We start from the raw sequence: 24183 nt of genomic DNA, 5'->3' as shown, positions 1-24183 counted from the left end.
CAGCTTAATAGAAATTTATTTCCTTTTAGATGATAGTTACTGATATATACAATCATAGATTTCACAGAATATTCGCAATGGATGAAAACCTTAGTAGTATTATGGAACGGGATGATATTTATGTGTAAGTATGAAATCTATTGTGCAAATATTACTTGAGGAAAAATTGAAAAGAAATATCATAAAATTTTCAGAGTTTATAGTCACTTTTATTCTTGTAGGTTTGAGATTAACATCAATAGAACAGAAGACACAGAGCATGTGATTATTCCTGTTTGCCTGAGAGAAAAATTTAGACACTCAAGTTACACCCACCATACTGGTTCTTCACTTTTTGGTCAGCCTTTTCTTATGGCTGTACCACGAAACAACACTGAAGATAAACTCTATAACCTTCTGCTTGTGAGAATGTGGTAAGTGCCAAACAATTCTACATTAACAAAATATTAAATAGCTAATAAAAGTAAACATGCAAGGTACTATCAGAATATAATTAGTTGTCTGTATTATTTCACCTTTGTTTAGATGGGTAGCAATGTAAGAAATCACATTATAGTCTAATCCATTTTCTTGATCATGTAAACCACATTACTGAGGTAATTTTAAACCCAGGAAGCATAAATTCTTTTAGTTGTTTTACACCAAAAGTTTACAGTTGGAAGAAAATAGGAATTTGTCATGTTTGCACTCTGAAATCATAACAAATGTCATATGCTTCATTTCTTTATACACAGTGCTCATACTGATAACAAGAACTCATACTAATAAATATTTTTATTTAAAAGGATAAACTTTCATGGTTGATCCTTTTGCAAGGCAACACCTTTTTGTTTTCCTAAAACCTTGATTTGAATTATAACGTAATCAAGAATGCCATTTGCTCCCTTTCTTTTATCCTTTATAGCTGACATATTTAGTTTTCTTTCTTGCATACCTATTTTAATATTGTAGTCCCATAAACCATACATAAAGATGACATTATAAACTGTAAGTGGTCTTAGCAATGATATATATATCATCTAAATGAGGATCTTTATAAAATAATTTTATGTCAAGAAATTATTTGCCACAAACTTTTAACGTATAAAAGAAAGATGTTAAAACCCTAGAAGTAACAAATTAACTTATTTTTATGAAGACAGCCAAACACAAATGATTACGGTATCATATCTTGAGTTTGAATTTATCATTGAATCCATTAATGACCACTGTTAATTGTATTTAGAGGTTTTGTTTTATTGAAAGAACGAGAAACTTTTATTTAAGTTTTTGCCTTTATAGAACTGAACTTGTTTGATTTCTGATTTTATTTAAGCCGATATGTCAAAATATCTACTGACACTGAAGAAACCGAAGGATCCCTACACTGCTGTAAGGACCAAAATATTAATGGGAATGGCCCAAATGGCATACATGAAGAAGGCTCACCAAGTAAGACTTCCCTATTAAATTGTAAAAACTTTTCACTTGGGTTATTGCTGCATAGAAAAATTAAGAGGATGGGGATTAAGGAACTAAACAATATTTGCAAGCCTGGGAAAAATAGTGTTAGTATTAATAAGTTTTAAGTGTAACATTGGGTTTATTTAAAGATTTCTAATATCTAATTTTAGGTGAAATGGAAACAGATGAGCCAGATGATGAATCCAGCCAGGATCAAGAACTTCCCTCTGAGAATGAAAACAGTCAGTCTGAAGATTCAGTTGGAGGAGATAATGATTCTGAAAATGGATTATGTACTGAGGAAACTTGCAAAGGTCAACTCATGGGACACAAAAAACGATTGTTTACATTCCAGTTCAACAACTTAGGCAATACTGATATCAACTACATCAAAGATGATACCAGGCATATAAGATTTGATGATAGGCAGCTTAGGCTAGATGGTAAGTATTTGTGGAAAATGGCTTAAACACTAAACTTGAGCGCATGTTACTTTTTTTAGCTGAAACCATGAAATTCAACACTATCATGAAAAATAACATTTATGTATCTATCTACATTTTTAAATGAAAAGCCTTCATTTCTAAGTATACTAAAACACATGTCGGTGTTTATTAAATGAAGGTTGGACTTATGCTTAAGTTTTTTTTAGCTCTAAAATATCTTAATGGCTTGGAAACAGCTATTTACCCTGATCACCTAGTGCAAGTAGAAGAGACTGCTATTTGTTTATTCTGGTATATATCTTAACATTAAAATATATTAGTTTTTAACATTAAGGCATATTAAATCTTAAAGAAAAAATATGTTTTCCACCTTAGAAAGATCTTTTCTTGCTTTGGATTGGGATCCTGATTTGAAAAAAAGATATTTTGATGAAAATGCTGCTGAGGTAAGTCATCAATCATTCCTTCTTTATCTCTCCCTGTTGATCACACTGTTTTGTTACACTCTTTTGCTTCTACCAACTATGTTTATTTTGCAGTAAAATATTGGTTATGTGCTAAAAGAGAAAAGGCTTGTTGGTTTTGAAACTGCTTTCTGTTTAAACTTCCTGGTTGTCCATATAGGTGTGTATACAGGAATTATTAGAAGTGTAGTGTAAATCTCAGCTGAAATAAGCTTTGATTTTTTTTGAGAACATTTAGGAGTTTTTCATTACTATTCATAGTAATATGGTATCACTAAAATGAGTTTTGTTTCATTTGTTTTCTTAACTCAAGAAATACTTCTCTTTAGGATTTTGAAAAACATGAAAGTGTGGAATACAAACCTCCTAAAAAACCCTTTGTGAAATTAAAAGATTGCATTGAGCTTTTTACAACAAAAGAAAAGCTGGGTGCTGAAGATCCCTGGTAAGAGACAAAATTAAATAATTGTTTCTAATTATTTTTTAAGGATTTATACTGAGATATGTGGTACATCATATTGAAAAAGTGATATTTAAATTCCCTTTGATATTTTTAACAATAAGCATTTCTTTATATGCTAATAATGTATTAAGAGGGATGAAAATGTCTTTAAAAGTATTATTATAATGTTAAGCTTTAATTTTGTTACTATATTTTCCATAATAGCCATTTTACTGTGAATAATTAATTTTAGTTACATTTTCCCAAGAACTTTTAGCTGTGCAGCTATTTCAAGAGAAGCTTTTTTAGGAAAATCATAGTATGTTTTGTGGTATTACTAATTCCATTAGAGTCCAGAAGTTTTGAGATTTTTCTAATGCCTGTATCTCCGCACAGTTTTATAATACATCCATGTCTTTTTAGCATACTGTAATGTAAATAATCTAGCCCTCATTATTTCTTTGAATACTTATTTACATATTCATTTTTAATAGTTAAATCTATTTGGAAAATGTATTGATGATAAAAATAATAATAGAAGTTCCTACTGTTATATATTAGGCATTACCTAATATTACCTCTAACATTGTCTCTAACAAGCTTTAAATATTTCTCTTTATTTTTAGGTATTGTCCAAATTGTAAAGAACATCAGCAAGCCACAAAGAAATTAGATTTATGGTCCCTGCCTCCAGTACTTGTGGTACATCTCAAGCGATTTTCTTACAGTCGATACATGAGAGACAAGTTGGATACCTTAGTTGATTTTCCTATCAAGTAAGTTCTGATTGTGCTTCATAAACATTGGGCACCTCTAGCTTTTTTTTTAGACATTAGGTAACTTTGCACCCAAATTTTAGGGGTTTTTTTTCCTTTGGTCTATTTACTTTTACATATAGTTGACTTTAAATATTATATTGGTTTCATGTGTACAGCATAGTGATTTGATGTTTTTATACCTTACACAGCATACAAAATTATTATAATACTACTGACTATATTTTCTGTGCTATATACTAAGTCCCTTTGACTTATTTTACAACTGGTAGTTTGTACCTCTTAATCCCCTTCACCTTTTTCACCCATCCCCCCACCTTCTTCCCTCTGGCAACCACCAGTTTGTTCTCTGTATCTGTGAGTCTGTTTCTGTTTTGTTATATTTGCTCATTTGTTTGTTTTTTAGCGTCCAATCTCAGTTTTTGAGTGTATTTTTGGGTACTTCTGACAGTTTGTGTGGATCGGTAACAATTTTTATTCCTTCTTAAGAGATCTTTCAAAGAACAAAGAGAAAATATATTTTTTTAAAGAACAGAGTAAGACTCTTTCTATGTTACATTATCTTATGAGTTCACTGGCCCTGTTTATAAATCTAAGATACTTCATGGGATCTTAGTGATTTTCTTTTTCCCAGGACTTATTTCATCATTAATCCTCAATTATTTCTAAATGCTTTTTTAAAAAGACTAATGTGAAAACAGAATAACGGAATTACTTAGAAGGAGGATGATGCAGTAGTGTAATAAGTCATCCCTATTGTCATCCTTCAGTTTTCTTATTGCAGCATCCAGAGTATGACATCCTATTTGTAAAAATGTGTAAAGAAGTCTGGAGACAGCATCTTGGTAGCCTTTTTTGTTTTTCTTTTAAGCTTTCACTAAACATAATTGAGAATTCAGAAGGACAAAAAGGGAATAGTGTATCTTCATTCATGGAGTCCAGGAAGGACTTTATCACACGCTATCTTGTGACAAGAACATGCTACTCTCCCATTTCGCTAAAAAAAAATTGGTAGTATTCTTTCATATTTCATGATATTTGTGCACCAAATTTACTTAATACAGTTAGTAAGTAAACAAATACTGAAGGCAGGTGTGTGTGCATGCAGAGGTGATTAGAAGGAAATAGGTGATGTAATATTGAAAACATTCTTTGGCTTGCTTATTCTAATTGGTGTTTATAAATTTAAAATTGAAAACGTTTTGCAATTATAGAACAAAAAATGCTAATTTTCTCTTTAACAAAACAAAATTATGAGCCATCAAAGTTTTCAAGAATACAGCATTTTGAAAATGTGAGTACAAGATGAAACAAAAGTAATGATAAGCTAGAACCTTTTAGAGATGTATTTGAAATTTAGAATCATAATTGCTTTTTAATTATGTAAATATAAGAAGAATAACCAGAAATAATGATAAGCTATAAAATGGTCATATTCCAGTTTCATGCATGCTAGATTATATAAACAGTTGGTTGTATTTCAGAGAATGTTACCCATTTAGGTTACAGAGGTCATCAAAACCTGAAAAATATAGAATAGATATTGGGGTTATATTTAAATATATACTTATATTTAAATTATGATAAAATTTCTAAGAAAGTTGTTTTTCACTGTCCCTTTATTCTTCCTTAAATAAATCATTTCTGAAAATGACTTTAAAAAATAAAAGAACCCAGATGGTAAATGGTGATGTCTGTATTTCCTCATATACTAAGAGAGAAATGTATTAGCATGAAAACATTAATCTGAATAACAACAATCGGAGAATTTTTAAATTCTCAATCCCTAAGAAAATTTTTGCCAAAACATTCAAATCTCAAGGGTATTTATATAATTTGTTTTATAAAGTTATTTGGCTGTTAGTAATTTATTTAGTGAGATAGATAGATACATAGATAGATAGATGGGAATACATTTAAATGAGTCAAACAACACTGACAAAAGAGAGTAGAATTCATTACATTTAGGGAAAACATAAAACTAACTTGATCTCTTTTTTAAACAGTGATTTGGATATGTCGGAATTCCTAATTAATCCAAATGCAGGTCCTTGCCGCTATAATTTGATTGCTGTTTCCAACCACTATGGAGGGATGGGAGGAGGACACTGTAAGTTGATAGTTTACCTTTTTTTTTTTTTTTAATTTTTATTTATTTATTTTTGGCTGTGTTGGGTCCGTCCTGGACTATGAGTTGAAGGAACTGCTTATTAAGGCCCTACTCTTTATTTATTTATTTATTTATTTATTTATTTTATTTTTGGCTGTGTTGGGTCTTCGTTTCTGTGCGAGGGCTTTCTCTAGTTGCGGCGAGCGGGGTCCTCTCTTCATCATAGTGCGCGGGCCTCTCACTGTCGTGGCCTCTCTTGTTGCGGAGCACAGGCTCCAGACGCGCAGGCTCAGTAGTTGTGGCTCACGGGCCTAGTTGCTCCGCGGCATGTGGGATCTTCCCAGACCAGGGCTTGAACCTGTGTCCCCTGCATTGGCAGGCAGATTCTCAACCACTGCACCACGAGGGAAGCCCCGATAGTTTACCTTTTTACTAAAATCATGGTGTTTGATAACTCCAGACCTTTTTCCTTAAGATATTTATTACTTCTTTTTTTTTTTTTTTTTTTTAATTTTTATTTATTTATTTATGGCTGTGTTGGGTCTTCGTTTCTGTGCGAGGGCTTTCTCTAGTTGTGGCAAGTGGGGGCCGCTTTTCATCGCGGTGAGCGGGCCTCTCATTATCGCAGCCTCTCTTGTTGCGGAGCACAGGCTCCAGACGCGCAGGCTCAGTAATTGTGGCTCACGGTCCTAGTTGCTCCGCGGCATGTGGGATCTTCCCAGACCGGGGCTTGGACCCGTGTCCCCTGCATTGGCAGGCAGATTCTCAACCACTGCGCCACCAGGGAAGCCCCTATTTATTACTTCTTAAAGGGAAAATGTGAGATGTGTCTTACATATAGTAGTCATTCAATAGATATTGATTAATGAATGACTCAGCTTTTGAACCTTTTTTTTTTTAACATCAAGAGTAGAGGATTGAGTTAATCATGCTCCACAGTTCAAAGCACAGGAAATCACTGGTCCATTCAGAGCTCCTGTCCTTCCCCATTCTCCTTCCCCTTCCGTTTCTAACTTGTTTGATGTATGAGCTCTCATGAATCGTGCATCATTGTTAATTTACATGATTGTTACTCTGCTGTGGATCTTACTTTTCTCTCTTGACACTTAAGACGTCTCCATATTACTTTGTGTCAATTTAATTCATTGCTTCTAACCACTCATGATTTATATATCTACCATATTTTATTTCTCTATTTGCTTCATGGTGGACATCCAAATTGCCTTTAACTTTCTACCACCACAAGAGCAATAAACATCATTGTTTATGGTCTCCTACGTGAGAATTTCATTGAGCTACATACCCAGATGTAAGATTGCTGGGTTATAGAGTAAAGTACTGTGAGATGGCTCTCCAGGACGGTTATACCAGTCTGTGCTCTCCAATTGATAGGTTTTTCTGTTGAACCAGCATTGCATTCTGGGATAAATCCTAGTCTTGAAGTATTTTTTAATATACCCAGTTGGATTTGGTTAGCTGATTTTATTTAGGATTGTTAAAATTTAATTCATAAGTGAAATGATACTGTAATTTTTTTATATTGTTCTTACTTTGGAATCAAGATTACAGTCTAGCCTAATGAAACAGGCTGGGATACTTTACTCTTTTTCTGTTTCCTGGGGCAGCTAGTATAATATAGGAATTAACTATTCATGAAAGTGTAGTAGAATTCACCTGTAAAACTATCTGGGCTTTACAGTCATAAATTTTTCTATTTATGTCATGCTTATTGAAGTATATTCAGTTTTCTTTTTCCAAAATGTGTACATTTTGGCATTCTCCATTTTTCTAAAAATGTATGTTTTCCAATATATTTGAGAGTAGTTGTTTGTAATACTCTTGTGCTGTATTTTTGTCCCTTTTTTGTTCTTTTCTGTCTTGTCAAAGAATTAGCTTTCTATTTTATTACATTTTTCTTATTGTTATACATGTATGTATTCTATCTCATTGATTTCTTCTCTTCCCTTTGGTATATCTTTCTTCTTGTTAATTTGGGTTTGCTCTGTTTCTCTTTTTCCAGCTTCTTGTGTTGAATGCTTATTAACTTTTTGTTTTCCTTTTTTTCCCCTCTATTGAAGACTATAATTAAAGCTGTAAATTTCCCTTTAAATATTCCTTTATCACTATTCCATAAATATTGAAATATAGTATTCATTGTCTTTCAGTTCTATATATGTTTTTAGTTTCCTTTATAATTTTCTGATTATCCCAAGATTATCTCATCATATGCTTTTTCAAATATATGGTTTTATAAAGCTCTCCTTTTTTCTTAATTTTAATTTTATTTCATAGCATTTAGGGGCATTATCTATATTATATTAATCCTAGGAGTTTATTAAGACTTCCATGTGGCTTAATATATGGTCTGTTCCTTAAATGTTTGTGTACTTGAAAAGCATACGTATTCCCCATTCAAACATAAAGTTCTATATTTCCGTTACAGTTAATCTGATCAGTTGTATTCAAATCATTACTATCTCTGGTTTTGTTTTTTTTTTGTTTTTTTTGTTTTTTAATTTTATTTCTTTATTTATTTATTTTTGGCTGTGTCGGGTCTTCGTTTCTGTGCGTGGGCTTTCTCTAGTTGCGGCAAGCGGGGGCCACTCTTCATCGCGGTGCGCGGGCCTCTCACTGTCGTGGCCTCTCTTGTTGCGGAGCACAAGCTCCAGACGCGCAGGCTCAGTAGTTGTGGCTCACGGGCCTAGTTGCTCCGTGGCATGTGGGACCTTCCCAGACCAGGGCTTGAACCCGTGTCCCCTGTATTGGCAGGCAGATTCTCAACCACTGCGCCACCAGGGAAGCCCTCTGGTTATTTTTGATGTTCATTCTTTTTCTGAGAGGAATTTGTCAGGACTCCTACTAAAGTGTTGATTTATCTGTTTCTTCTAACAGTTTTATTAATTCTTTTGCATTATTAGTTGCATTTATGTTTAAAATGGGTAGCTCTTCTTTCTCTATTGTTCCTTTTACCAGAATTTGACATTCATTTTTCATTTTGTCTTTTTCTCAGAATTACAAATATTAATTTAGCTTTCTTTTGATACCATGATTTCGTTTGCAAACTCTGTGTGCCTTTTTGTTAGATTTGTCTCTTATAAATCTATATTATTGTTAAATCTTATCTTTTTATTTTCAGACTTATTGGTCTGAAAATATGTTTCTTTAAATTTGGGAGTGTGGTGGTCTTGATTTCAGATTGACAAATTTATAACCCATAATGGGCTCCACCCAGAAGAACAATAATTTTGTTTAAGAGGGGTAGAACTATTTAGAAGACAAAGCCTATAAAGTCACTTTTTAGAAGCTATGACAGCAAATAATTGTTTTGAGTACATTTTGCAACTTTGTTTCCTCAGTTACTGGATAGTTTATACAAAGTATGGATGGGAGCAGTGGGCTTTTTTTTTTTAACTTAAAGATAAAGCAGATCTTTAAAATTTGTGCAGATCAATTGATCGTTTTTTACCTTTCCTTTGCTCTGTACTTTTGTTAAAGACTGGAAAAGATTCTGGTGTAAAAAACCTCAACAAATCAATGAGATATATATTGTTGGAGAAATATTAGTCATAGAAAATTTAAATTTTGGTTAAAAATTCAAACTTTGGAATCAGAAACAGGCCTGAGTTTAAATCTTAACTCTGCTACCTAACCGCTGTACTGTTGGACAAATTAAACTTCTCTTGATGCCTCCCTTTCCCCATCTCTAAAATCAGAAGAATAGTAATGATAGTACCTTCTTTACGAGATAATACATGTAAAGTGCATAGCCCTGTGCCTGATACACCAGAAGCACTACATAAATGTTAATCACCAGTTATTGTCATTAGCATTGTTATTCTGTGAATTAAAAAATAATAAATCTGTCCTGTTTGTCCCTGGGATGAAAAAAGTCACATATTTCAACTTATATGAAAGTATCATAGGCTTTTAGATTGTAGGAAATTACTCTAAAAACCTTTAATCATTGGAATCACTTAAATACATGATAGATAGGCCTTATATAGATGATTATCATGTAATTTTAATAGGTATTCCCTATATTAGATGGTTTTAAAGTTTTGAGGGTTCCCTCCCAGGAAACCACAGCTCATTTAAGTCACAGAAGCGATTATATTTTTTCATTAGATACTGCTTTCGCAAAAAATAAAGATGATGGAAAATGGTACTACTTTGATGACAGTAGTGTCTCAACTGCATCTGAAGACCAGATTGTGGTAAGTGTGTCTTTTATTCCTGAAAATCAAGGAACCTACTGTTTAAAAGGGGCCCATGGAACACTATAGTCTATATTCTAGCAATTCTAATAGGTGAGAGACTTGCTCTGATTTAAAGAAACTTAAAATTGTCCTCTAAGTGGAAATCTGTCTACTAAATTTGCCCACTAACAGAAGCATAAGTTGAAACATGAAAATTTTTCAGGTTTTCAACATGAAAACTGGAGTTTTCTAATGAAAATATTACATTTTCCCCTGAAAAATAGGCTCAGACATTCTAGACATTGACTGCTTAAAGTCAGAATGCTAAAATAGAAAAAAAAAAACAAATCTTTAATGGCCTTACCATACCTCAGATTTTTAAAGTCTTCTCCTTTATGACAATTACATATGCAAACTCAAAATGATATAGTTATATCAAACAAATTACAGATTTTAAAAAAATTAACCCTGTGTATTTGTTACTTTGTAGTTTTCTGAATAGTAGAAAAATTAGGAAGTTACATCTACTCACACTTGCATCAGTTTATCAGCCACAGCTGGAGCCAAAATATTGGCATTTGTTTTGTTTCCCATCAGAGCACATTTTTATTATCAGATATTGATTGATGAACAGATGACTAGTATGTTCTAAGAAGAAAACTAAGAATTGCTTGATAAGAATTTATTATTCTATAAATTTTGCCTTTCTGTAAATTTTACTTGTTGATGACAGTATTACAAAGTATGAGAATTAAGGTATTTGCTCATGTGATGGTATTTCCTGTACAGAGGTTTTCTGGTGATGTTGGGGAGCACTGACTGCTTTACTTTATTTCCTGATTCAAATTATATATTCCTTGAGGGCAGAGACTAGTTTTTTACTTTTTTAGTTTATAATGCTTTAAAAGTCTTCAACTAAAATTGTTCAATTTAATAAATTAATAAACTTCTGAGCCCAATTACTGGCATAGTTTTAATTGGTCATTGGATGAACAGATATGAAATTATTTTGAATTGTTTCTCTGTAGATGTTTCATATTTTTATATATGTATATATAATTTATATATATTTATATATTAAATTATGTACCGTTGCTTATCTCCCTACAGCTGTAACAAAGAACAAAAAGACTTTTGAACTCTTAATATTTTAATATTTTTTAAAATGTATATATGCCTAAGTTAACTACATTTTCAGTTTATATTTAGACTTCTAATTTCATATCATATCCCTCATTCTTCAGTTCTGTTCTCCTTTTTAATCTACCAACCAAAACATCCTGAAGTTGCTTACATTGTCCTTCAAAGTCTATTTGACAACACTGCCCTAATCTTGCTTTCAAATAAATAATATATCTTGTTTATATACAGTAAGTGAATTTGATGTTACCTTACATTTTAACAATGACAATTCTTCATTTAGTCAACAAGTGCTTGAGTACCTTCTATATATAGCACTTTATTCTAAACAAGGTTAAAAGACAGCTCTCTGTGATTTCAAGAAGCTTACAATCTAAAGGCGACGAGAAGTGAATTGGCAATTGTATATGATAATTACTATTAAATATCTTGGCTGTATAGTTTGGAGGCAACTGTCTCAACTGATTTGGGGTTTAAGGAGGCAGGGCCAGTGCAGGGAAGTTTGCATAGAGAAAGTGGTGTTTGACCTGCGTTGCAGATACAAATAGTGGTAAATTAGACAAAAGATGCAAAGGTATTCTAGGCAAAAAGAACAGTACCTACAAAAGCAAGGAGGCATGACAGAATATAGCATTTAGGGGAACAGCAAATAATTTGGTGTTACTGAAAGGAAAGACTCTTGTTGGGGATATGGAGCAGAAATTAGGCTTGGGCTAAACTTAGCACTCAGATCAAGGAAGATGACATTTTTCGTTGTTTAGACCTTTTCTTAAAGTTTGTAAGAAGTATTGGATGGTTGTTAAGTAATAGAAGAACATTATTAAATTTGCTTCTTAACATTAAGTGTTAAGAACACTTTAGAAGACAGGTTGGAGGGCACTGAGTAAAGCAGCAGAAAGGTCATTAAAGGAGGCTGTCATGTAAGTTAAGCAACAAGAGCTTCTAAATTTCAAGTAGTGGTAGTAAGTATATAGGCAAGGGGAGAATGGATTTGTGAGCTACTTAATGGATAGAAATAATAGAACTTGATTAAGATTAGATATAAAGATGTAGAGAGGGAGAAGATGAAGATGACTCTTCAACATTCACTAAGATAGTAAACATAGGAAGAAAATTTGCTGTGAAGTTTGAGATACGTGTATAATAGCTATGTGGAAATTTCCATTAGGAAATTGGACTAATAGGACTAGGGTGAGTTAACTCAAGGGTGAGAACTGGCTTCAGTTATAAATCTGAATTGTCTGTCTTAGGTAGCAGTTAAAACCATAGGTTCGAATGAGTCACCTATGGGAAGATACAGATTGAGAAAGAGCAGTAGGCTGAGGACAGAACATGATTTTTTTTGAAGGTCAGGATTTAAAGAGCCCACAGAAAAGTAGAAGAAACTGTCGAGATGGAAGATCTAAGGAAAAATGGTGTAACAGAAGCCAAAAATGCTTTAATGCAGGAAAGAGGAGTAGTAAAGCATTAAATGCTACAGAAAGATTGGCTAAAAAAGGCATCCATTTAATTTGTTAATAGGTTTTTGAGCCTAGTGAAAGCCATTTCATTAGAATGGGTGCAGCAGTCACATTGAATTGAGGAGTGTACGTGAGAGTGAATGATGAATATTAGATTTTCTGTTTCCAGCCTGGCTGTGAGGAAGAGGAAGAGGTATATGGCAGCTAGAAGAAGAGGTACAATGGAGAGGGATTTATGATGGGAAACGACTTAAGTATTTTTTATGACCAAAAGTCCAGTAGATAAGGACTCATTAAAGATACACAGTGATGATTGATGGAGCAATATCCTTAAGATGGTAAGAAAAGTTAGAATCTAGAGCAAATACAGAATGAAGTTATTACTATTAGAAAGAAGCTTACCTTTTCCTTAGAGACAGGAGGGAAGAAAGCATAGAATTCTATTTCATTTTAGAGAAACTAGGTTAATCTGTGATACAGTTGGATTTATTTATCTATCCAGCTAACTTAGAAGAGAATAAAAATGTTAAATCCAGTGACCATTCTTCCTTTATATATAGAAGTCATCTTATATTTACTCAATTTTAGTAACCCCCATTTGACCATGTGTGGTTTTCTTGATTTATGTCCTGTCACCAAAATTGGTTACCAGCTAAAAATTCGTACTGTATTTAATGTAACCTTTAAGAATCATAACCATTTTAACATTCTTTTTTTTTTGTTTTAACAGTCCAAAGCAGCATATGTACTCTTCTACCAGAGGCAAGACACTTTCAGTGGAACTGGCTTTTTTCCTCTTGACCGAGAAACTAAAGGTGCTTCAGCTGCCACAGGCATCCCATTAGAAAGTGATGAAGATAGCAATGATAATGACAATGATATAGAAAACGAAAACTGTATGCACACTAACTAATGAAAGTCCTAGAAGCCATAAAAGAGAGACTTTCCTGCTGGTGGTATCAAAATGATGAAGTTACCCACCACATTAAACAAAAGTCTGAGATGGGGAGTTTCAGATAACTGAATGTAAATCCTTTATCAGATTTTAACTTGTGCAGTACTTGAAGTGAAACACAATGAAAACTTTAACAGAAATTGTCTCTTAATACATTTACAGTCTTGTATTTACAAGCTAAATATATATAGGAAATCACAAATAAATCCCTTTTAAGTTTGCTGCTGTTTTGATGAATTATGTTTTCTTTAATTTTTTGGATGTGAGTTAATTGATGACAAACGTTAAATTTGTGGATGTTGGTCATTTATTTGCTCAAATAATACTGCAAGAAAACTATGGCTGAACTTAGTTTTTGGATAATCTAATTCATGTGCATTAAGCTGCCACATATACTACTATGATATTTAGCTGCGGTATCCATGTGGCATAAATACTGCAGTAGTATTCTTGGAAAACCAAATTTTCAAATCTTTACCTGGTAGTCAATGTGGGCCTGTTATAAAACCAAATCATGGTACAAGAAATAATCTTGAAAAAGTTATTTCCTTTTGTAGTATCATAAAAAATCCAGAATGTTATGTTCATCTTATTACTACTGTGGAAAACAGGTTCTAGATTTCACACTTCATCGAAAGTCACTTTTCAGTTAAATGTAAGTATTTTTTACTGCTATTGGGATCTATTCCTTAGATATTCAAATTCTTTTTGACTTACTTTAAAATGCATATCTTTAATCTGGTGTTGGTCCAAAATTAAAATTTTGGCTGTCTGTTTTTCTCTACCCCATTTTTTGGTAATTTGGCAACTTTTAGCTCTCCCACGTATTGTAATATAAGGACAAACTTAATAGTATTCTGTATCCATAGTAATAATTACATCAAGCTTAGATGAGAATTTTTTTTCATATACTGGCCTTTAAATCACTAATGGACAATTGGCTTTACAGGTAGGTCTGTTAACTTTCTTTGTGTGTTCCTGATGGAATTCACCATAGCCTTACAGCTTTTCTCAGAAGGTAACTTGTTACAAGAGAATTGGCATTTGCATGTTCCAGAGTCAGAACCTGTACAGTATATAAAGTATACAAACCTTGAATTTTATTTTAGTTCACCACATTCAAGGATCCAGGATGCCAAAAATATGTGTGAACATTTGAAACATTTTTCATTTGCTGCTTTTTCCCTTTGATCTAGTTGAAAGAATGTATTGTCAGTTGGCATACAATACTGCCTTTAATAGAAAATAAATGCTGGGGCACATTTCACATATCGACTACCTGAGAAATTGCTTTGTGTCCCACTGTTATTAAAGCAAAAAGTATAATGTTCTTCACTTGAACTAATCAAATACAATAGATTATAAATTGTGTATTGTAAATAAAAGTTCACTCTGTGAGTGCACATTTTGGTAAATTATTTATTTATGTTAGCATTTAAAAGTGAAAGAGAAATGCATTTGACCAGGATAAATGAGGTATGTTGATCATGGCTTTGCTTTATACCGTGATATTAAAGCTGGTTTTTCATCCTGGTATTTTTAAAGCTGCTTTGGGTTTTTCCTTTTTCCTCTTCTTTTCTTTTCTTTTTTTTTCTTTCTTTTTTTTTTTTTTTTTAATGTAAACTAACCTCCTGCATGACAGAGGTTAAAATTTTGTCTGCACTTGAGTTCACTTGAGTTTACATTTGAAATGTGCATGTTTATTTATACAGATTTCAATAAAGCTATTCAAGGCCTTATTTAGTCTTTTATTTCTTACTCTGAATCTTTTAATAAAAATCCTCTATTTTATGGTAGGTGACCATAGACTTTTTAGTTATACAGTTAAAAATAGAAAGGAAAGCATGTCATAGCTAAGTAAATCCTACTGTTAAGGACATGTTTTAAAGTTGACTTTTTCAGTTTAAATATTTAGTCATTGAGCAAATGTTTGTTTGTATACCTACTAATCTAGAGTCTTGAGATTTAGCAGTAAACAAATATCCCTGTGCTCACAGAGTTTGCAGTCTTTCTGCTACCTACCAACTAGCAAACTTTATTTCCATTTTTCTGAGGTTTAAAGAAAAGACAAAATTTTTTCTAGCTCTAGATTGTAGTCTCTACCCTAGTTGTCCATAGAGACCATTCCTTTTTCCTGTGATTAACTTATATTCCCACTGAAAGAAAAGAAAATGATGTTAATAATACCATTGAATTTGTCAAACTCAAATGGCATTTTCAGCTGCAAAAAGATAAACTGTAAAAATAGTGCAAAGGCTAATCCATACTCTAATTAAAAGTAGATATTCATAGGTAGTACAGGGTAGTAGGAATATATCCAGTCTAGAATTCTGCTTCTAGCTTTGCTACTTAGTAATCACATGACTTTGAATTTAATCTCTCCTGGTCTGTTTCTTCACCTGTAAAATAATAATAGGAGCATTTATTGAGCACTTTCATGGACCAGGTACTATATTAAAGTGTTACGTGTATTACCTCATATAATTCCACAATAGCTACGAGGTAGGAACATTCATCATCCCCATTTCTCATACGGAGAAACCAAGGTACAAAGCAGCCAATATTCCCAAGTTCACGCAATTGCTATGTGGTAGATACTATGTGGTGGCCAATATTCTATCCTCAGGTACATGTGCTGCTTCCCACTAGTTATAGTGTCTGACTCACAGGATTGTTTGGAGCTCAAACAAGATAATGCATTTTATGGGAAGGTGCTTTGTAAGCTATGTGGTATACTCATTACTGACTTTTTCAGTCTGAATACAAAGTCATCTTGAAGTCTAATAACTTTGCTCCCAAAAGTAACTTCAGGTGAATATTTGAGTACTGAATAAGAAAAATACCAGCTGGAACATTGACTAACCATTCCCTTTTAAAACTAACTTTGTTCAACTTACATACATTTATTACAATTTTAATTAAATTTTAAATGTGGCATTTTTTTCCTTGTTCATCTAACTCAACTGTGCCCTTCTTTACATTTCCCCAAATGCAACCCTGATTTTCAGGACTTTTTTTCTTCACCTATGATTTAGTTTTAATTAATCTATATGAAAAAGCTGCAGCCTAATGTTTTCTTTAAATATCTTGCTTTCTTTTATAATCTGTATTCTTTTAGTAGTCCTATATTTGTCCTTGCTTTTCTGGCAGGTAGATATAAAGCCACACGAAACAGTGGTTTGGGCATGAAGAAAATTAGTTAAGTGTCAAAGCCGTTGATACAGTATAAGGACAGTGCTTGTTCATCAACTAATTTCATTGAGGTGAGGACATCTTATGAGAAATAAACCAGGAGACTATGAGATAAAATAAGTAGAGTCTCCTTCAGTGGCTTATGAAGCGGGGAGGGGGGGACATGCCAGTAGGAACCTTTCACCCCAGAGAAGAATGTACTGTCTCTGACACTATCACTGGTACATGGTGATAACAAAAAGTAAGCCAACTTTTAGTCTGTTTTATGATCTTTAAGTACTTTACAGACAATACGTTTCATTACTGCCTGCTTCCCATCCTCCCTACTTGTAGCTATGCTTCTGATCTTTGCTTGTGCAGTATAGATGAGCACATTCTCTCCAGTTTAGTTTTTAAGGTAGAAATGTGGAGAATTCTTGTATACAAGGGGAAGGAACCAAAAGTCTTTAAAATCTCAGAGGAGTAAGAAGGAAAGGAAAATAAATTTTATTTCTGAAGCCAAAGAAGAATAGTGGAAATCTTTGGTCATATTTTTTGCTCTACAATAAAGTAATTTTTTAAATTTTTATTTGAAACAGCTTCTCTTGAAAGGGTAACTATGTTGATAACTCACAAATACTTTTTTTTAAGTGCCAGAGGATAGAGAAAGGGGGAAGGAGAGTGTATTTATATTCTTGCTGACATATATTAAGTTGTAGAGCTATATATATAGTCTATTGTTTCATTATCAGAGTTTTTTAATGAGAAACATGTATAATTTTTCTTATAAGCATTATTCTAGGTTGGGGGCATTTCAATTCTATATATTTTTTCATGTGTTTAATTCATATTTACCATATATTAAAGCAAAAGAATTTCAAAATAGCTCAGATAACACTTTCATTTAAAACTGGATTAGGTATATTCAAATTTTTAATCAGCATAGAATAGGTTTTTAAATATCAGAATCGGGAAGATAAAATATACATGTAAAACGTACAAAGTAAAAATTCAAATATTGATCAGGCCTTATTTGCACTAATGATGGGGTAAAGAATTTTTAAATGGATAATATAAAACAGACAGTACAAAAATTATTTTTGGCAAATATATGCATTGGGAAACATACACTACATCATACCATGGTCTAATTATAACCAGCTCTATCTTTGGAAGCCTGGAAATTGCCAGGATAGTGAAAGGGGAAAGACTCTGGGTTATGGATAAACCATTCAGGGAAAATCAAGAGTTGACATAATATTGTGGACTAGAGTCTCAAAGGACAGAGAGAAAAATCAGTCAAATGGGTTTTGATGTCATTTTTTTTCTAGAAATGCCTATTACATATGATTATACAAAGCAGCTAAAAATACAGCTATCTCTTTGGAAATTGTTCTTTTAAATGGAAATGCTGTAAAAATAAGACTGCACATTTTCAATATGCACAAAATCAAATATTTTAAATGTTTAAATTGTTTTGGTAATTAACTATGTTCTACTGTAGAAAATCATGGTTGAAGTTGGTGCTCATTTTGCTCAAAGTTTTCCCTCATATCAGGAACTTGTAGTTCTATATAGTTTGATGAAACAAAAAAATAGTTTTATTTGCTGTGACCTTCAAGTCCATTGCTAGCTGGAGTTAAATCTACATACATAAAAGTAAAACAATAAATACGGAAACATCCCAACAGTCTTTTCCCATAATGTGTATTCTTACATTTTTCTCAGTAATGACAAATTCTTTACATTTCCCAGACTGTTTTAAACCTTAAGTATCACCTTGCTTTTTAATTCTTAGTTAAAACCTTTCAGGATTCTTAAACTCTGTAATATCTCAAACTGAAGTTTCTCATTAAAACTTATTTTGTTTTTCTTTTAAACTTTATGAAAGAATATTGTAGGTTAACAGGCATTGTAACTCCTTATTCCTCCTCTGTTCATTGATTGTTAGGTATGCTAGGTTTTGAATAGTTTAGACTCATGTATTAAAGTGTTCTTCTTAGTCTGGCCTTACATGTGTGCCTTCACTCTTTCATCTGGCCTGCTTTTCTTCTGACCTTGAGGTCTCCCTGTAAGTAGTGAAAATATTTCATTTTTCTCTATACTGAAAACAATCTTTTGATTATATGAAGTGGGCAATTTTAAAATTCTCTTGAGTTCGTCAGAATTAATCACATCATGACCTTTTAAGTCATTTCCCAAAGAAGTTCAAGACGTCCAGATCATTGTTCATCCCCTGAGCTCCCTAACTCCTGTAGTGAATTATCAGTGTCCTGAAAACTACTTAAGACAGAGCAACCTCCAAGCATATATGAATTATTTTAGAATTGCCCTCACTTAAGAAAACCAAAAAATAAATTGTAAATATGGAGAAATTATTGATAGTACATTTTTTATTCCTGTAGGACTCATATTGAGTGACTTTAGTAAGATAAAACTCCTCGATTTATAAAACAATATCATTCAATTTTGTGCCATGTATCTATTGTATGAGTTGTAATATTGCAAATTCAAACAGTAAACATCAATAATCACGAATACTTGGGTAAGATGTTTGTTGGGAGACAGTGAGATAGGGTAGAAACATTCTGTATTTAAAACCGTTTCCCCACAGCTAGCTCTTAAGTCATTGGCGTCTGAATTTTAGTTTTCTAAACCATAAAATGATACCAGTTTCTTGCGAGGATTAAGAGTTAATGGATATAGAGGTATAAACTTCGAGGTTTTGCAAAATAAGGCATATTTCCTGTTATGGACAACTAGAGTGCTGTATCATTGCTGATGAAAGACTTCTTCAATTGAAGGCTCAAATTCAGCTTTTAAAGTTATTGTTAAGTATATATTTTTAGCCGAAGAATAACCAGTAGGATGGATCAAATTAATATTTGTTTTTTCATTTTTTTTTAAGATGTTCTCCTAGCTCCTCTAAAAGACTTGGAGCAGAAGTCTTAATGTGATGGTAAGCTTGAAAATTAAAATTTCATCACGGATACTAGAATCCAGTTACATACTAACAGATTTGTTTTTTAAAGCTATTTATGAGCATAACTAAACATTTTACACTTAAAACCCTTTTCTCTGCCTTCAGCAGTCATGGATTAGGTTGTCTTTTCCTCCCAATTTTATTAATCAGTATGTAAAATCATTTGAGTGAAGTAAAATCCAAACTCCAGAGGTTATGACTTTTATTGTTGGGATATAATTAGTAAAAGTCAGATTCTATTCCTCTCTTTAGCTTAAAGTCCTCCTCCAAACCCTCCATGAGTAAAAGAGTGGTTCAGAACATAGGCTTAGGACTTTAACCACCTGAGTTCTGGGCCTACCACTTTTCTGTAAGTCTTGTTACCTCTCTGACTCCCAATTTGCAAACTAGAGCAGCTCCAGAATTTCCATCTAGGAGGGCTTGGGGTGAACAGTCTGAGTAGAAGGAAGTGTGAGACTCTTAAAACTGCATGTTTGCTCAGCAAGCACATGGTTTTTCTTGGAATGTACAGTTTACTTGTGGTAGAGGGCTACTAATAGTTATTTGTGAGGAAACCAAACTCCCCATCTACCTAAGCCATTCACTCCTGGCACTGAGTATTACCATACCTTTTAGAATAATTGTGAGGTATAAATTGTGTCCTGATCATTATGAAGAACGCAGCAGGTATTATTACTAACAAAGAAGTACACCCAAGTGTGGGAATGATTGTTCTCTCTTTACAAATGAGACTAATTATCATTATTCAATATCATTCACACTCAAATTCCAATAAGCTTTCTTCAGCAAGAGAACAAAGAATAGGGTAACAATTATTCCACCCATATTGCCTGTTCAACTGGTGCTTGAGGGAAAAGATTGAGAACTAGCCCTTATCCAACTCCTCACCTTCCCTCAAACATATACAATTTGACAACTCTGGGCTTTCCCACATACTATTCTGTTTAATGGTCTGCCTTATCTCCTACCAGGCAAACTCCTACACACATTCTTCAGGACCAATCCCAACATACACTGGCTTGCTCTTCCTGACACATCAGTTGTCACCTTGGGCTATGCATATCTCTCATCCCCCATTAGACTGAATTAATCTGATGGAAGAGTCTTGTTCATAGATGCTAAGATGGTGTTGGGTATAGTATGTGTTCCTAATGTGATAATTATTAAATGAAGGATTTGCCTCAATATCTGAAGCATCACTGTATTACTGTGATTTTGTTTTATCCCTGATGTATTACTGAGTAAGTATTTTTAAAGCTTTCAAAGTAAATTTACCTTATGAATGTGCATTAGAAATAGATATGTTTAAAATACAGTAACATTCTAAATTCCGTATTATTAAGAATAATAAATTCAGTATTTATGGAATTTAGAATATTCAAGATTAAATGTAAAGAATAGCAACATTTCATTTATATTTTCTAAAGACATTTTTATTGCAAAGAAATCTGTCTTCCAACCCAGTTTTTGTCTGGTTTCCATGGCAAAGTAACCATTCTGTGACTAGGCTAATAGCCTCCTTATCTAGTATCACATATACAACATTCTGAAGTCTAGTTTCCCTTAAGATTGTCCATTTTTCTTGAGTCCAAGGTTTTCCAGGAGAATTAACTATCAAAAGTTAGATCTAGATCCTTTTTGCCTCTGTATTAACCAACAGTGTAGTCACCAAGTTTGTCTTCATGCGTCTTCTGAGAAGGGTCTCAGAGTTATTAAATACTAATGAGAGTTTACCTACTGATTGCTTCCAAGCAACCTGTATAGTGGTACTATGTTTAAACAAACACTGCCTTGAGACCCCATCCCCATGAGAGCCCACAATTTATATAGTATTAATAAGCCTGGATGAGTTGTTACTGCTGTCCCAAAATAGAAGTTCCTAAATCACCCTCAAGCACATTGAAATAGTAAAGATACTGTATAGTATTTGGTTGGAATATACAAAGATAGGTGTACAAATTACTAATTTGGGAAGTGAAACAGTCCATAGTTTTCAGACTTGAATTCCCATTTTAAAAAGACCTCACTTTTTCAATTTTACTCCGATAAGAAATAAAAATTAAACAAGAAGTAATGTGGGGGGAAAAAAAACAACCTCACTTTTGAGGCAAAAAAGAGTCTTGTTGATGGCCAAGGGTAAGACTCAGTTTCCCAACAGGGTAAATTAATTTTGAAAACAAAAGGAGCCAAATGTTAAGGAAAGAGAAGATAGTCAAGTTTGATTGGAAAGGAGAGATTTTCTGTGGTTTTTTTCTTTCGTGGGTGGTTTAAGCTATAAAGAAGATATTTTCTTGGATAGATCCCTCAAAATTCCCTTTAAACAACTAGGTAGACTGGGAACATCCTGGATCTTCCCACTTTTCTTAAAAACGGCACACAAAAGATGAACTGTATAATGACACCAATTGTGATTGTGTAAAAATAAAATAGCCCAACCGGAATTACTTGTACACAATCCATTAACAAGATTTTTAAACCCTCAATGATAGACCCAGAAGGAAAATTAAATTGCTTAGCTTGTTCAAAATCTGCTTTTTGAAACACAATGGCAAACCATCTAATTGACACATATTCTAGAAATAAGTAGTACAGAAGTATTTGTGTAATTTTAATATGTGTGAGGCTCACAATGAGTCGTGCTAAGACCAGGTGTTTTCTTTGGTGCTAGCGAAATTGGTGTAACTCTGGAAACCACTTTCATACTACAATTATTAGCAAATACAGAATTTAGCTTCAGAGTTCAGTGAGTCCTAACAGCCTGCCCTCAAAGTGTGAGACAACCTAAAACCAGGGCAGAGAGAAGACAGCTCCTTGTCTTAGATGCTAGCTATATCTGCCTCTCCTGTCACTGGACCCACATACTCTTTCCAGATTCTGGGACACTTCTATTTACTTCAAGTTTTTAATGCCTATTTGTTTCTACCCTTACATTTAGCTGGTATTTAGCTGGTAAACTTGAATTTTTACCTAATCATCCCTCTGTTACTGCTGTCTGTTTCCACAGCTACATTGGATTTCCAGGGGCATGGCTTATCTGTTCAGACTCTGATGTTTGCTCGTATTCCGCAGTTTTGGTTTGGTTTTTCAAAATGTAATGTTGGGATTCACCGCTAAAATCAAGGTTACTGTTTTGTCTTCTCTGTCTTTGCCTAAGGTATATTTTCTTGGACTCTGTAAATCTGCCCATAGGAAACCCATAGGAAAACTGTAATAGACTACACTCCTTGTAACTAGACTGTTAACTTCAAGGATCAGGGATGTTATTCTATAGTAAATATTTTGTGGATATATTTCCACAACTGTCACATTGTTGTTGTTGTTTTCTTCATGTAATTTCAAATATAGGAAAACCAAGTTCTTGGAGAAAAAAGGTCAGGATCCAAATAATTCAATGAAATTTAGTATATCATTAAAAAAATGAGAAATACATTCCAAGGATATTCATTAAAATGTTCATTTCAGTTGCCTTGATGAGGCATTGATATTGTTACATTGCCTCCATATGTCATAAAATAGAAAATAACATGTATCATTCACAATTACTAGAAATATAAAGAAACAGGAAGTGTAAACCCATGGTAAATGGAAACAGATCCAAAGATAACCCAGATGTTAGAATTGGTAAACAAGGACTTTAAAATAACTATAATAAATACATTAAAGAATCCACAGGAAAAGATAGAATGAGTAAGAAATAGGGAATTTCAGGAAATATATATGAAAACTATGAGAAATAACCAAATGTAAATATTAAAACTAAATATAATAACTGAAATCAAAAATCTATTAATTGGATGGGATTAATGCAGAACACAACTTAAAAATAAGTCTAGAAATTATCCAAAATAAGGCATAGAGATTTTTTTTCCCCTAAATTAACAGGGACACAAAGACTTGTGAGAGAGAACCAAACAGGAGAAGAATGAAGTAGAAAAAAATAATTGAAAACAGATGGCTGAAGTTTTCCCAAATTTGACTAAAAATATCAACTTAAGCCAGCATACCCCAAGCAGGATAAGAAGAAAAGAAGACCACATCCATACCCTTAAATAGTCAAATTAATAAAAATCCAAGATAAAAATTAATTCTCAAAAGCAGCCATGGGGGGAAAAAGTCACATTACTAGCAAATAATGTGACAGCTGACATTTCATTAGAAACAACAAAGGCCAGGAGAAAATGGAATGGCATCTCTGAGGTGCTAAGGTGGGGGAAGTGGGAGGGAAACCTGTCAAATTTAGGATTAATACACAAGAAAATATCCTTCTAAAATGAAGGCAACTTAAACATTTTCAGATTAAAAATAATTTGTCCGTCAGTAACCCATAATACAGAAGTGTTTAGGGAAATGCTCAAAGAATTTCCAGATGGAAATTTCAGATCTACAGGAAGGAATAAAACCTCTGGAAATGGTGAGTAGAGTATGTAGATAAATAGAGAATTTTTTCTTTCTTAGATAAAAATCAAATGGTTGTTCAAAACAAAATGAATGAAAATGTACTGTGGGATTTGTAACGTGTGAATAAAATATATGACATCAGACAAAGGAGAGGGGTTTATGTGAAATTATACTGTTATAAAGTTCTTATATGTGAATT

At 33.0% G+C, this 24183-nt stretch overlaps 1 protein-coding gene across 3 annotated transcripts in view; it reads left to right on the top strand.

Moving 5' to 3' along the window:
• Positions 1–13649, top strand: part of USP15 (ubiquitin specific peptidase 15) — a 117606-nt gene extending 103957 nt beyond the window's left edge. For all 3 annotated transcript variants that reach the window (XM_061206271.1, XM_061206270.1, XM_061206272.1), the window contains 10 exons: positions 30–124; positions 222–413; positions 1316–1431; positions 1614–1886; positions 2265–2335; positions 2683–2798; positions 3422–3571; positions 5578–5681; positions 9807–9895; positions 13208–13649. In XM_061206271.1, the coding sequence (XP_061062254.1) occupies positions 30–124; positions 222–413; positions 1316–1431; positions 1614–1886; positions 2265–2335; positions 2683–2798; positions 3422–3571; positions 5578–5681; positions 9807–9895; positions 13208–13390 (1389 nt within the window). In that variant the 3' untranslated portion in view covers positions 13391–13649. The remainder of the gene's footprint in view (positions 1–29; positions 125–221; positions 414–1315; positions 1432–1613; positions 1887–2264; positions 2336–2682; positions 2799–3421; positions 3572–5577; positions 5682–9806; positions 9896–13207) is intronic.
• Positions 13650–24183: the final 10534 nt, after the last annotated feature.

Source organism: Eubalaena glacialis, chromosome 11, assembly GCF_028564815.1.
Source record: "Eubalaena glacialis isolate mEubGla1 chromosome 11, mEubGla1.1.hap2.+ XY, whole genome shotgun sequence".
Lineage (NCBI taxonomy): Eukaryota > Metazoa > Chordata > Mammalia > Artiodactyla > Balaenidae > Eubalaena > Eubalaena glacialis.
Note: the sequence above shows the minus strand (reverse complement) of the source record. Positions and strands in the feature narration are given on the sequence as shown.